This window comes from Zalophus californianus, chromosome 13 (assembly GCF_009762305.2).
Source record: "Zalophus californianus isolate mZalCal1 chromosome 13, mZalCal1.pri.v2, whole genome shotgun sequence".
NCBI lineage: Eukaryota > Metazoa > Chordata > Mammalia > Carnivora > Otariidae > Zalophus > Zalophus californianus.
Genome location: NC_045607.1, coordinates 1,800,537 through 1,814,159, shown reverse-complemented (window position 1 = coordinate 1,814,159; position 13,623 = coordinate 1,800,537). Strand labels below are relative to the sequence as shown.

Here is a 13,623-nt window from a genome sequence, read left to right as displayed (position 1 = left end):
ATGGATGGATGGTAGATGAATGGCTGGATGGTTGGTGGATGGATGGATGAATGATTGAATGGATGGTAGGTAGGTGGATGGATGGATGGATGGATGGATGGATGGATGGATGGATGGATGGATGGGTAGATGAATGGCTGGCTGGATGGATGGATGGATGGATGGATGGGTGGATGGATGGATGGATGGACGGATGAATGGTAGGTGGGTGGTGAGTGCGTGGGAGGACAGCCAGCCACATCTGTGAGCATTGAGTTTGCAACAATAGCCCCAGTGAGGCTCAGGGGAAGTGGGTCAGTTGGAAGAAAAGGAGGAGGGAGCTGCCTATCACCGTGGGGCTCTGTGAGAGTGAGATCCCCTTGGTCAGTGACCCTGGCGTTGGTTACATCCTGGGGCAGAATAAACAGGTCTGCCGTGCCCCCACCGCCTTCCCAGGGGCTGGGCATCCAGCTGGTGTAGAGAGGCTTGTTCTTGAGAGTGACTCAGAGACATGCGTCTTGGAGTCAGCACCTCAAGGTGGGAGCTCAGCTTTCTCCCCCATCTCTCATGCACCGTCCAGCCTTGTTTGTGGCAGCTCCAGTCTCCGGGAGGCACTGCACTGAGTGCCCCATGGTCCACCTCTGACAACCCTCCCCAGCAACCTCCTGTCAGACCAGGCAGAATGCCCAGCTTCCCTGCCCCAGCATGGTGCGCTTTCCCACCCTGCCTGCCCGGGGGTCTGTGGGGTGGGGGCAGGCTGCATTTCAGCCTGTCTGAGATTCAGGGAGCTGGCCCTGGGTGGGGTGGGGTGGGTGGCCACCCACCGTGCTCCCTGAGCCCACGGCAACCTGGGGAAGCATCTCTTCAGGGACTCGGCTGGGCCAGCTCTGTCTCTCCACAGCTGGGGCTGCCCAAAGCAGAATTACACCTTCAATGGCTCATCCTCCGAGATCAATTGGTGAGTTCCCTGGCCAGCTTTGGGAACCTTGCCCTGGCCCAGCCCCTCGGGACAGAAGCGCAGCCTTGGCCCCGGCGCTGGGCGGCGCTGGGGTGCCCCTCAGAGCACCTGAGGGCTCGGGGGCCATGTTGGAATGATAGGCATCACCACAAGGGACTTGACTCAGCAGGCCCCTTCCGGCCCCCCACCCCCGCTCTAGCTCAGCCCACAGACTGTGGGTGGGGGGGGGCAGCGGGGAGGGCCTCAGTGAGTCGTAACTACTCCTCCTGTGGGTGACACGTTCACCCAAGGAGAGCCGTGGCCCCAGAGCGACCGCGATGCCTGGTCTGGAGTTGAGGATCCGTCCCCTGGGGCTCGGCCACCAGATGCTGCCCCTCCCCCGCTGGGCTGCACCTCCCAGAGCCCCAGAGCCCGGCTGGACTGGGGAGGAAGGGAGCCCCGGGCTCAGTCTGCACTTGCCCCAGCGAGCCTGTCCAGGGTGAAGGGCCCCCTGAGCCTGCAGCGCTGCCCCACGCCCCCCAGCTTCCAGCCTGCCTCCTTTCCTGGGGAGCGTCCCCTTCCCCTCCTGTTCTTTCTCTCCATCTGCCCAAGGGGCAGCTTGGGGTCAGCAGAGGCCCGGGGGCTGGGGGATAACAGCCCGAGGCTCACCTCCCTCCCTCCCCAGGGCGCCCATCCTCTGGGTGGAAAGAAAGATGACTCTGTGGGCGATTCAGGTGAGTGGGGGGCATGGCTCCGGGTGGGCCCTGCTACCCCCAGCCCCACTCAGGCTCCACCCCTCTTAGGTCATCGTGGCCATAATAAGCTTCCTGGAGACAATGCTCCTCATTTACCTCAGCTACAAAGTGAGTACCCCCACCTGGGCTGACACTCCCCTCTGACCCCCTACCCCACTCCTGGCTGGCTCGCCCACCCACCCCGCTCCCTGACCTCTCCCCGACTCCCTGACCTCCTGGCTGGCTCGCCCCCCCCACCCCGCTCCCTGACCTCCTGGCTGGCTCGCCCACCCACCCCGCTCCCTGACCTCTCCCCGACTCCCTGACCTCCTGGCTGGCTCGCCCCCCCACCCCACTCCCTGACCTCTCCCCGACTCCCTGACCTCCTGGCTGGCTCGCCCCCCCCACCCCGCTCCCTGACCTCCTGGCTGGCTCGCCCCCCCACCCCACTCCCTGACCTCTCCCCGACTCCCTGACCTCCTGGCTGGCTCGCCCCCCCAACCCACTCCCTGACCTCTCCCCGACTCCCTGACCTCCTGGCTGGCTCGCCCCCCCACCCCACTCCCTGACCTCTCCCCGACTCCCTGACCTCCTGGCTGGCTCGCCCCCCCACCCCGCTCCCTGACCTCTCCCCGACTCCCTGACCTCCTGGTTGGCTCGCCCCCCCACCCCGCTCCCTGACCTCTCCCTGACTCCCTGACCTCCTGACTGGCTCGCCCCTCCACCCCGCTCCCTGACCTCCTGGCGGGCTCGCCCCCCCACCCCACTCCCTGACCTCTCCCTGACTCCCTGACCTCCTAGCTGGCTCGCTCCCCCACCCCGCTCCCTGACCCCCACCCCACTCCCTGACCTCCTGGCTGGCTCGCCCCTCACCCCGCTCCCTGACCTCCTGGCTGGCTCGCCCCTCCACCCTGCTCCCTGACCTCCTGGCTGGCTCGCCCCCCCACCCCACTCCCTGACCTCTCCCCGACTCCCTGACCTCCTAGCTGGCTCGCTCCCCCACCCCGCTCCCTGACCCCCACCCCACTCCCTGACCTCCTGGCTGGCTCGCCCCTCACCCCGCTCCCTGACCTCCTGGCTGGCTCGCCCCCCCACCCCGCTCCCTGACCCCCACCCCGCTCCCTGACCTCCTGGCTGGCTTGTCTTTCTCTTCCTGCCCCCACGGTCCCCAGGGGAACATCTGGGAGCAGATCTTCCGAGTCTCTTTCGTCCTGGAGATGATCAACACGCTGCCCTTCATTGTCACGGTGGGTGAGCAGCCGTGTGAAGAGTGGGGTACCGCCAGTGCCAGCCCCCTGACTCGTCTCCTTCACAGATATTCTGGGCGCCCCTGAGGAACCTGTTCATCCCCGTGTTTCTGAACTGTTGGCTGGCCAAGCATGCCCTGGAAAACATGATCGTAAGCCGCGGGCTGGGCAGCTGCCGTCCTCCTGGCCTGGGTGGTGAGCCCCCCAGGACGCCCCCAGCCTGGCGGGGAGCTGGCCACCGTCCCTCAGTGCCCCAGGAGGCCAGGGTGATAAGCAGAGGCATGCTATGTCTGTCACCGCGAAAGGCCGGTCTCCGCCCTTCTGTCTCTGTCCTGACCAGGACTCGCCTCTGCCTCGTGCTACAGAGCAGGTTCAGCCCGGAGCTTTGCCTGAGCCCAGGAAATAAGTGGCTGCGGGGAGGAGGGGCAAAAGCAAATGGGCCACAAAGACCAGGCCCACGTGCCCCGGGCTCACGGACAGACCCTCTGCTGAGTGTCTGGCCAAGACCCCTTTACCGAGCTGTCAGCAGGCAGCCTGACACGGGTTCCCCCCCGGGGCGGCCGTCCCCTCTGAGTCCGGGCCCCCTGGGCTCACCCCCATCCTAACTAAAGCCAGGGCCTTCCAGTCCTGTGCCCCCCACCCACCCCCACCGTGGGGGTCGCGAGAGGAGGCTGCAGAGAGCTGAGGGCTGAGAGCAGGTGTCCCGTGGCAAGGCCTGGGATACCGCTACACCTCCCCTCTCTTGCTCACTCACGGGCCCTGGGACGTGCGGCCAGAAGGGCCCCGGCTCTGTGGCGGGTCCCAGGCTCTGCCCCTGACCGCCCCGCATCCCGCAGAATGACTTCCACCGCGCCATCCTGCGCACGCAGTCGGCCATGTTCAACCAGGTCCTCATCTTGTTCTGCACCCTGCTGTGTCTGGTGTTCACGGGGTGAGTGCGCCCTGCAGGGGTCCCACCAGCCCTCCGGACGGCCCTCACCTTGGTGTCCAAGAAGTCAGAAGGGCCCCAGTGTGGCAGGTGGCAGTCTGACCCAAGGCCCGGGGGACGGCTCAAAGCCCACACTCCCAGGGGGCCGGAGGCCTAAGTCCGGCTCCTCTAGGAGGAGGCAGGGGTCGGGCCCTGCCCGGTGCTGGTGAAGCCAGTCACCACCTCCTGTGCCCCGGGCAAGGACAAGGGGCAGGCATCAAGGTCTGGGAAGGAGAGAAGGAGGGCCACGTGCTTCCTGCCTCCCCTTCCCCACGCCCTACCAACACACAGAGCTCGGCGGAGCAGGACCCGCATCCACAGGGTGGAAAGCTCCCTGGTGATTCAGCCCGCTCTCTCCCGGCACCTGTCCCCCTGGGGGAGGGTCTCTGAGCCTGTCTCTATGCTGAGCACCCCATGGTGGGTGCTGTGGGCCCCTTAGGCCCTGCCAGCAGCACCTTCCATCTGGGGACCGGGACTTGGTCACAGGCGTGGGCAGCAGGGCTGTGCAGCTCTGAGCCCGGGAGGGGCTGGGCAAGTCCCATGCCCTATCTGACCTCCTGGGTGAGGAGGAGGCTCAGAGGTGGGGTGGCATATGGGGGCTCCCAGCCGGGGGCACACCGACCCCCAGTGGCCCCCAGGCCCACACTCAACCAGCGCAACTCCCCATCCAACCTTGGGGTGCATTTTCCAGGGGCCTCGAAAGAGCTGTGGGCCGGAAAGGGAATGTCCAGGGGGAAATCCGAAGGGCTGGGTTGAGCGGGGTTTTGGCAGACAGGGGCGGTGGGGGGGGGCAAATGCCAGAAGCCCACATGGACTGAGCTGGACTCAGGACCATGTGTGGGGTGGGGGTCCCCCTGCCAGTGATGGGGGCACCTGGGCAGGCAGAGCTGCACCCCGGGAGCTCTGTGGTGGCTGCGGCCCCGCCCACAGCCCTCTGACCGCCCGGATCTGCAGGACCTGTGGCATCCAGCACCTGGAGCGAGCAGGCGAGAACCTCTCCCTTCTCACGGCCTTCTACTTCTGCATCGTCACCTTCTCCACCGTGGGCTATGGCGACGTGACGCCCAAGATCTGGCCGTCCCAGCTGCTGGTGGTCATCATGATCTGCGTGGCCCTTGTGGTGCTCCCGCTGCAGGTGCGCCTCCGGCTCCCGTGCCCCCCACCACCCGGCGCCCAGCACGGGAATGAGCAACGTCAGAGACCCGAGTGGGTTGGGAGGGGTGGGCCCTTCACAGCGGGCCCCGTGGGGTGGCCACGGCCAGCGGGCCGAGGAGCCGGGGGCGGCGTTCTCGACGGGGGGGCCGCCGTCTGTTGGTGGGACGGGGCTGGGGTTGAATGCTCAGGAGCCAGGATGCGGCTGAGCTCACTGCTGGAGTAGCTGCCCGCCCCCTCTGGGAGGGTGGAAGGGGGTGGTCCCCCTTTCTTCCCCGTGTCCTTCCGCTTAAGTCCGCTGCCTGGTTAGCGCCCTCAGACAAGAGCAAAGACAGCGGCGTGCCCGCTAATGCCCCTCCCAGAAGGCGGCAGTGGTTACTGCTGCCCGCACTCGCCACACGTCCGGGGGCAGCCGCCGGCACCACACACGCGGGCATCACACGGCAGAAACGTCCGGTCCCCGTCTGGAGGCCCGAGTCTGAGTCCGGGGTGTCGGCAGGGCCGGCTCCTTCTGGAGACCCCGAGGGAGGCTCTCCTTCATGCCCTCCCTGCTTCCAGAGCCGCGGGGATCCCCGGGCTCCCCCAGCTTGTGGCTGCATCCCTCCCGTCCCTGCCCCCGTCCTCACGTGCCTCCTCCCTGCGTGTTCCTCCATGTTCTCTGCCCTCATTTTAGGAGGCCCACCCCAATCCCATCTGACCTCACCTTAACTAATCATACCTGCAAAGACCCTGTTTCCACATAAGGTCCCACGGGGAGGTTCCGAGTGGACGTGACTCTTAGGGGACACGACTTGAACCTGGCACGGTCATGCCCCTTACCCCTCTTGGCCCTGGGAGGCAGACGCCACTGTGCCATATGGCAGAGGAGGAGGCCTGGGCCCGGAGCCTGTGGCACACGGCCCCCGCCCTGCCCAGGGGACCCCCTCCGGCGGTGGAGCCGGTCCTGTGCTGCAGGGCCACGGGGTCTTGTCCCTGGAACCTAGCAGATGCGCCATAGATTCAGTGAAACGATCCCGGTTCAGCGAGCTAGTGGCGGGCCGCCCAGCACGGGTGAGCCCGCTGGAGGGTAGCTGCTGCCACTGATGGAAGCTGCGGTAACCCGCGGCCCCGGAGCTGGAGGGGGAATCGGCTGGAGGCAGGAGGCCGCCCGCACCCCCGCGGCTCCGCGGGACCCTGCTCCCTTCCCTGGGCCACTTGCATCTGTCCTTTTCCTAATTTAGAAGGACTCAGGACGCAAGGCTGGCGTCCAGGAGGCGTGGGCGGGGTGGGCGGGACCCCACGGGCACCCAAAGTGCCCTTCCGCGCCCGGAGTCTGGATTTCAGACTCTGTGCCTGAGACTCTCCTGACACCCCCAGGCTTCTCCAAAAGGGATCTCGGGGGCCGATGGCCCCAGGGTCTCATCGTCACCTGCATGTCGGGAGTGCAGACTTGGGCATCGCGTCAGGGTCACTTGGGCTCTGGGGACCGGGCGCTGGGACGTCTGCCCCCGCCCGCTCCCCCCCGACCCGCCGCCGGTCCGTCTATGCTATCGGGAAGGACAGCTCTGCGTGTGCTGCCCCACGAGGGAGAGCACCCTTCCCCGCACGGCCGGCACCCTCTCGGCCCCCTGAGCCCCGGGCCACCTGGGACGTGGCCGCTCTCACCTGCAGTTCGAGGAGCTTGTCTACCTGTGGATGGAGCGGCAGAAGTCGGGGGGCAATTACAGCCGTCACCGGGCGCAGACCGAGAAGCACGTGATTCTGTGCGTCAGCTCCCTCAAGATCGACCTGCTCATGGACTTCCTGAACGAGTTCTATGCACACCCCCGGCTGCAGGTGAGGCGCCCTGGGCGCTACGGGCCTCGGTTTCCCCACTGGTGTGGCTGAGTCCACACTGACCCCAGGCCCGCCCGCAGGACTACTACGTCGTCATCCTGTGCCCCACCGAGATGGACACCCAGGTCCGCAGGGTCCTGCAGATACCCCTGTGGTCCCAGCGGGTCATCTACCTCCAGGGCTCTGCGCTCAAGGACCAGGACCTCATGCGCGCCAAGTGAGTGCCGTCCCGGGGCTGAGGGTGGGGCCCCGAGCCTGTCTGAGCGGGGGCCTGAGGTGGGAGGGTCAGCAGGGAGGCCCGCAGCTCCAGCTCTGTGCCCGCCGCCCAGCCAGGCCCCACGCCGCCCAGCCCACCTGTCCTCCTGTGCCCAGGGCTCAGCTGCCAGAGCGCCCACCCTCCCCTGCTCTGGTGTCCAGGGGTGCAGTGGGGTTCCAGGAGTGGCTCCAGGATGGGAAGATGGGGGTTGTGGGCAAGGTTTCTTTTAAAGACAAGCTAACAGAGTGACTTGACATAAGAAGACTAAGTTGTTAGGGCGCCTGGGTGGCTCAGGTGGTTAAGCGACTGCCTTCGGCTCAGGTCATGATCCTGGAGTCCCGGGATCGAGTCCCGCATCAGGCTCCCTGCTCGGCGGGGGGTCTGCTTCTCCCTCCGACCCTCTTCCCTCTCGTGCTTTCTCTCTCATTCTCTTTCTCTCAAATAAACACATAAAATCTTTAAAAAAAAAAAAAAGACTAAGTTGTTAGATGGAACTTTCCAGAATGTGCCAGTGCATGTTCTGGGACACTCTACTCATCACGTCTTCATACCAAGGACTTCTAGTCATCCTTTGTGATGGGTTGTGGGTTGTACGGGCCAAGGGGAAGCAGGAGACCGGACAGCCGGGGCACCCACCTGCCCACTTCCTGAGCCCTGGGTCGGCCCCACTGTCCCACCCGTAACGTTTCAGAAAGGAATCCAGCTTGGAGGTGGCAGTGGCCAGGGGGCCCAGCCTCTTCTGTGATCCAGAACCCAGCTCCAGGCCAAGGGGCTGGGAGAGGCAGAGGCCTGGCAGGGACAAGCAAAGAGCCAGGCTGGGTAGGGTGCAGGGTGACGTGGTGGGGAGGGACCAGGCCTCCCAGCCCTGGGGCGTGAGCAGTTCCTCGGTGCCCCTGCTGCAGCCAAGGGCTCTCAAGGGTGGGAGAGGAGAGCAAAATGTGTCATCCATGTCCCCAGACCTTGGGAGGGACAGGCCGGCAAATGGGCAGGGTCCAGCCTCTTTGCCACCAGCCCAGCCCTGGCTTAATGGGGTCATAGAGGATGGGCCCCCCGCAAGCTGGTCAGTGCCCTGATGCCAGGCCATCAGCCCAAGTGAGGTGGGGTCTCGACGGGGCCCACCCCTTCCGGCCTCTGCGCTGAGCCCCTGACGTCTGAGACAGAGCATGGACGGTCCCGGCTGTGCTCAGACCTGGTGCTTTGCAGGATGGACAACGGGGAGGCCTGCTTTATCCTCAGCAGCCGCAATGAAGTGGATCGCACAGCGGCGGTGAGTGCCCCTGGGGCCAGAGCAGGAGGACGCCTGAGGGCGGAGACCCTCCCCTCAGCGGCTGCCGCCCCATAGCCCTGACCCCCCCTCCCCACCCAGGACCACCAGACCATCCTGCGCGCCTGGGCCGTGAAGGACTTCGCGCCCAACTGCCCTCTCTACGTCCAGATTCTCAAACCCGAGAACAAGTTCCACGTCAAGTTTGCAGGTACGTGGGGCCGTGGCTGTGCACCCAGGTGGCGGTGCATTTTGCCAGGTGGGGTGTAGAGAAGGGCTGGAGCAAAGACCTAGCGGGGGGCACAGCCGAGCGTGCTCAGCAAGGCGTGGGGCGCAGTGGAGCCCACGCAGGTCTCGCCGTGTGAGATGACCATCTTGCGCCCGGGGCCCCAGGGTCAGCGGTGCATCCGAGAGGCGTGTCTGTGGGCACGCCCCGACTGGGATCCTGGGGGGCAGGTGAGCAGGACCCCAGCCCTGGAGCTCTCATCAAGCTGGGAGTCAAGCACAGAGGTGCTGGGGCAGACAAGGGGGCGCCCCGGGGAGGGTGCTGGGCAGTGGGCCGCATGCTGTGGGGTCAGGGAGGCCTGGGCGGCCACCTGCCCCCTCCTGCCGTAGACCACGTGGTGTGTGAGGAGGAGTGCAAGTACGCCATGCTGGCCCTCAACTGCATCTGTCCCGCCACGTCCACGCTCATCACCCTGCTGGTGCACACGTCCCGTGGCCAGTGAGTGCTGGGGGAGAGGGCGTGGGAGGGGGCGGGCCCGGGGAGGGACGGCGCAGGCGGTGGCCAGGGTGGGGTGCCGGGAGAGCCCACAGGCCACCGAGGCCAGTCTCAGCTCCAAAACACGTTGGCGCCCGCCTAAAAGTCAGACCGTTGTGTTTACAGCTTTTAAAAGCTGCTCGGGTGACCCCTCAGGCCACCCCCCGAGGCTCAGCCACGCAGGGCGGGGTCCGGGTCGTCCCGCCTGGCCCTGCTGGCCTCCACCCACAGCCGGACGCGGGACGGCGGGACGGCAGGGGGCGTCGGCAGCCCCCAGGGGGGCAGGAGGGGCGGCCGGCCCCGGTGACATCGCGGCCGCCCCGCGCAGGGAGGGCCAGGAGTCCCCAGAACAGTGGCAGCGCATGTACGGACGCTGCTCAGGCAACGAGGTGTACCACGTGCGCATGGGGGACAGCAAGTTCTTCCGCGAGTACGAGGGCAAGAGCTTCACCTACGCCGCCTTCCACGCGCACAAGAAGTACGCGCCCGGGCGGGCGGGCGGGCGGTGGGGACGCGGGTCTGCCGGGGCCGCCGTGGCAGCCGCCGCTGGGCCCCCTGAAGCCGCGCCCCACGCAGGTACGGCGTGTGCCTCATCGGGCTGAAGCGGGAGGACAACAAGAGCATCCTGCTGAACCCCGGGCCGCGGCACACCCTGGCGGCCTCGGACACCTGCTTCTACATCAACATCACCAAGGAGGAGAACTCCGCCTTCATCTTCAAGCAGGAGGAGAAGCAGAAGAAGAAGGGCTTCTCGGGTCAGGGTCTGTACGACGGGTCCTCCCGCCTGCCCATGCACAGCATCGTGGCCTCCATGGGTGAGGCGCCCCGCGGACGGGCACTCCCCCCGGGCCTCCGTGTTCCCATCTGTCCCCACCTTCCTGCAGGGGGCGCTGGTGTCCCGGTGCCTGCTCCGGGGCGGGGGGAGGCTGCGCCACACCAGGGGTCCCACCTCTGACCGGGGAACCAGCCGCCCCCAGGAAAATCCCGGGGAGGGGCAGCCAGCCGAGGTCAGCCGCTCTGTTCCAGGGACAGTGGCCATGGACCTCCAGAACACAGAGTGCCGGCCGGCACAGAGCGGCGGGGGCGGCAAGCTCACGCTGCCCACAGAGAACGGCTCGGGCAGCCGGCGGCCCAGCATCGCGCCTGTCCTGGAGCTGGCCGACAGCTCGGCCCTGCTACCCTGCGACCTGCTGAGTGACCCGTCGGAGGACGAGCTGACGCCATCGGACGACGAGGGGCTGTCTGTGGTGGAGTGAGTGCCGTGTTCTGGGGTGGAGGGGCGGGGGGAGACAGAGACAGGCCTGGGGGCTGTGGCCAGCGCATGGGGAGGGAAATGTCCCCGTGGGCTCCGAGCCGGGGTTTCGCGGGAGACTGTGTTGGGCAAATGGAATCTTCTGGGGACTCTGCACAGACGTGAAAGCCAGGCTGTGCTGCCTGCCCCCTTGTCCCTCCTCCGCCTCGTGCCCTGGGCCACCACACCTCAGTGCCAGGCCTGCTCGGTGGGGGTGGCTGTCCTCCAAGCATCATCTGTGGAGGTCACGACTAGGGGAGCCCTTGGCGAGGCTCCGTCCAGGCCCGGAGGCCCCTGGCCATCCTGAGCCGTCCTTCTGCCTTGGCCTCTGTCCGGCCCCTTGGCCTTGGCCGGAACAGACAGGCGGCACCCCAACGGCAGCGCCACAGCCAGGTGCCAGGGCTCCCGCAGCGAGGCCGTGGCGCTGCCCTCTCTGCTCCTCGCCTCTGTCTGGTTCCCAGATGGGGCAGACGGGCCTTAAAGAGGGGCCAGCTCTGAGATCCGGGGGTCGCCCAGGGCAGCTGGACACTCCGGGGCAGGTGGCGTAGCTGGCCGCTGGGGCCGCCCCCGGGGGGGGGCGCGCTGGGTGCTGCTGGGGACACCCGCCCAGCCCAGGGCAGCCAGCAGAGAGGGGCTGGGGGCCAGCGTCTGTCCCACGGGCTGGGGTGCTGGGGTCTTCAGGGAGGGCACGACCCTTGGGTTATGCCTGGGATCCCAGGCCCCGTGTAAGCACGTGTGTGTTGTGTGTGCGTGCGCATGATGCGGGGATTCTCACCTCAGACCCTGTGGTCGGGGCACAGCCCTGCTTCCCACACGCAGTCCCTGAGCGGGCACCGGTCCGCGGGGTCTGGCGCCTCCGTGTGGCCGCCCGGGGCACAGCCCTGCTGCCCTTTGGGGATGGGACCGTGGGCCAGGGCGGAGCCCCGGGGGTGGGGGGATCGGAGCCGGAGCCCCCTGGCCACGCTGACAGGAGGGCTCCCGTCTCCCACGGCAGGTACGTGAAGGGCTACCCCCCCAACTCGCCCTACATCGGCAGCTCCCCCACCCTGTGCCACCTCCTGCCCGTGAAGGCCCCATTCTGCTGCTTGCGGCTGGACAAGGTGGGTGACCCCCTCCCCCCGCGCTCTGCCTGACTTTGCGCTTCCAGGTAACTGCGAACTTCCGGAAAAGCTGCAGCATGAGGAGGAAGTCCTGGGCCTTTGCCCGGACGTACTGTTTGCTCTCGTCCCCCATAGACGTGCGTCGGTTTCCGAGGCGCGGTGTTCCCCAACCACCTGAGAGCAAGTGGAGCCCTTCCCCCCACCCCTGCCTGCTTCCCGAGAGCAAGGCCATCCCTCCCCATCCCTCCCGTCCGGCGGCCCGGACGGGAGCCCCTTGTCCCACGGCCCTCACTGGCCTTCACGCTGCGGGCTCCCCGCCGGAACCAGTCCACGCCATGCGCTGCATGCAGCTGTCCCATCCCTTTTCGCTCGGCTCTCGGCCCTGGCATTTGGAGGTGTGGACAGTGGTTTGGTGGCACCTGCCCCGGGGTCCGCGAACGTTCTCGTGAGAAGACTCCGTGTGTGCACCTGGGGTCCCATCTCCAAAGGTGACGCGTGTCGTTGGAGGCACGAGACGTCCCTGTGCCGCATCCCTGGGGGAGCCGATGTGGATCACGTGGCCCACGTGGCCCACCCAGGTTCCTCCGTTTTTGCTTTTGCAGTTAGTGAGTCATTTGTGGGGAGAGCTGCCCTTTGCCTGGGTGTCTCTCATCCCAGATTCCTTTTGTATCTGTTTGTTAGTGCTCTGCCGTGAGGAAGCGCGTCCCCTTCTGCATTTACCCCTTCACACAGCGTGGCCTCAGACTCCCCTCTGGTTCAGGGCTTATCGCTGCACTTACTCCTGGGGTATTGCAATCCGTGGCCAGTCGTTACTGACTTCGAGGCTCGGACTTTCCCGTTTCACGGGGGGAGGCCTGCAGGCCAGCTGGGGCAGGGCGGGGTCCCCGTCGCCCCTGGAATGCTTCTACGATGTCCCCGCCTCGTCGTGCACCTGCCCTGCTCCAGTCCTGGAGCCACGTCTGCAGGGAGCCCCGCTTCTCTCGGTGCAAAATGGGGTTGAGACACCAAGTTCTGGGCATGGGGCACACTCACGGCTCCTGGGGTGTCACTGCATCCAGGCCTCAGCAGACAGAGCCGGAGCCCACACGCACGCCCACTCACATGCACACACACACGCACTACACGCACGACCCAGATCTCCTTTCTGCATCTGCTAAGATGCGGGTTCGCACAGCGCCTCCTCCCCTCCCTGACACGGCCGTCCCCCGCCGCGGGCCCCCGCTTGCCTTTCTGCAGCCTGACGCCAAGCCGCCACGGGCAGGGTCTGCTGGGGCACGGGGCTCCCCACGGGGCTGCCGTGGGCCGTGAAGGGACCGGGGCCAGCCGCTGACGACCGGGTGCCTGTGGGCGCCCTTCGCTGAGGGGCCCCCGGGGAGCCTGGCGTCACCGCGGTGGCCACCGCGGTGTGAGAGCCGGTAAAGGGAGGCCCCGCAGAGCCGGGGAGCTCCTACCATGCACCGTCAAGTGCAGACCCAGCGGGAAGAGACTGGCCAGCCGCAGGGCAGCCGGGGGTGGGGTGGGCCACCACACCTGCCCCCAGTGGACTTCTAGTTCAGAAGAGCCCCTCCCAACGCACCCCTTCCCAGAACCGGCCCACGGCTTGGCGTGGCTCTCAGTGCGCTCTTCTTCCCCGATGCGCCCAGTTACCGCCGGTCAGGTGACGGCGGTTTCGTCTCCGGGGCTGACGGCTGCCCGGCCTCTCGGCAGGGCTGCAAGCACAACAGTTACGAGGACGCCAAGGCCTACGGCTTCAAGAACAAGCTGGTCATCGTGTCGGCGGAGACGGCGGGCAACGGGCTCTACAACTTCATCGTGCCCCTGCGGGCCTACTACAGGCCCCGCAAGGAGCTCAGCCCCATCGTGCTGCTGCTGGACAACAAGTGAGGCCCGCCGCGCAGCCCCGCCCCGCCCCTGCCTGCAGATGCCCCGGCCCCTCCTCCGCCCCGTCCCCCGTCCCCTGCCCCCTGCCCCCGGGCCTCGGGAGCACCCGCTCTCCCCCTCTCACGGCTTCTCCCCCCCTCACGGCTCTCACCTCTCACGGCTCTCCCCCCCCTCGAGGCTCTCCCTCCCCCCCTCACGGCTCTCCCCCCCTCGAGGCTCTCCCTCCCTCCCTCAGGGCTC

General features: G+C 67.0%; 1 protein-coding gene across 7 annotated transcripts in view; it reads left to right on the top strand.

Annotated features, from left to right (window-relative positions):
- Window positions 1-13,623, top strand: part of KCNT1 (potassium sodium-activated channel subfamily T member 1) — a 66,044-nt gene that overhangs the window by 40,207 nt on the left and 12,214 nt on the right. For 3 of the 7 annotated variants that reach the window (XM_035723822.1, XM_035723823.1, XM_035723829.1), the window contains 17 exons: window positions 881-937; window positions 1,602-1,650; window positions 1,720-1,779; window positions 2,823-2,897; window positions 2,966-3,049; window positions 3,734-3,828; window positions 4,819-4,999; window positions 6,667-6,831; window positions 6,912-7,048; window positions 8,291-8,354; window positions 8,454-8,562; window positions 8,967-9,075; window positions 9,440-9,589; window positions 9,688-9,926; window positions 10,138-10,363; window positions 11,397-11,502; window positions 13,210-13,382. In XM_035723822.1, the coding sequence (XP_035579715.1) occupies window positions 881-937; window positions 1,602-1,650; window positions 1,720-1,779; window positions 2,823-2,897; window positions 2,966-3,049; window positions 3,734-3,828; window positions 4,819-4,999; window positions 6,667-6,831; window positions 6,912-7,048; window positions 8,291-8,354; window positions 8,454-8,562; window positions 8,967-9,075; window positions 9,440-9,589; window positions 9,688-9,926; window positions 10,138-10,363; window positions 11,397-11,502; window positions 13,210-13,382 (2,079 nt within the window). The remainder of the gene's footprint in view (window positions 1-880; window positions 938-1,601; window positions 1,651-1,719; window positions 1,780-2,822; window positions 2,898-2,965; window positions 3,050-3,733; window positions 3,829-4,818; window positions 5,000-6,666; window positions 6,832-6,911; window positions 7,049-8,290; window positions 8,355-8,453; window positions 8,563-8,966; window positions 9,076-9,439; window positions 9,590-9,687; window positions 9,927-10,137; window positions 10,364-11,396; window positions 11,503-13,209; window positions 13,383-13,623) is intronic. The other 4 variants (XM_035723825.1, XM_035723824.1, XM_035723826.1 and 1 more) reach the window with 3 other exon arrangements.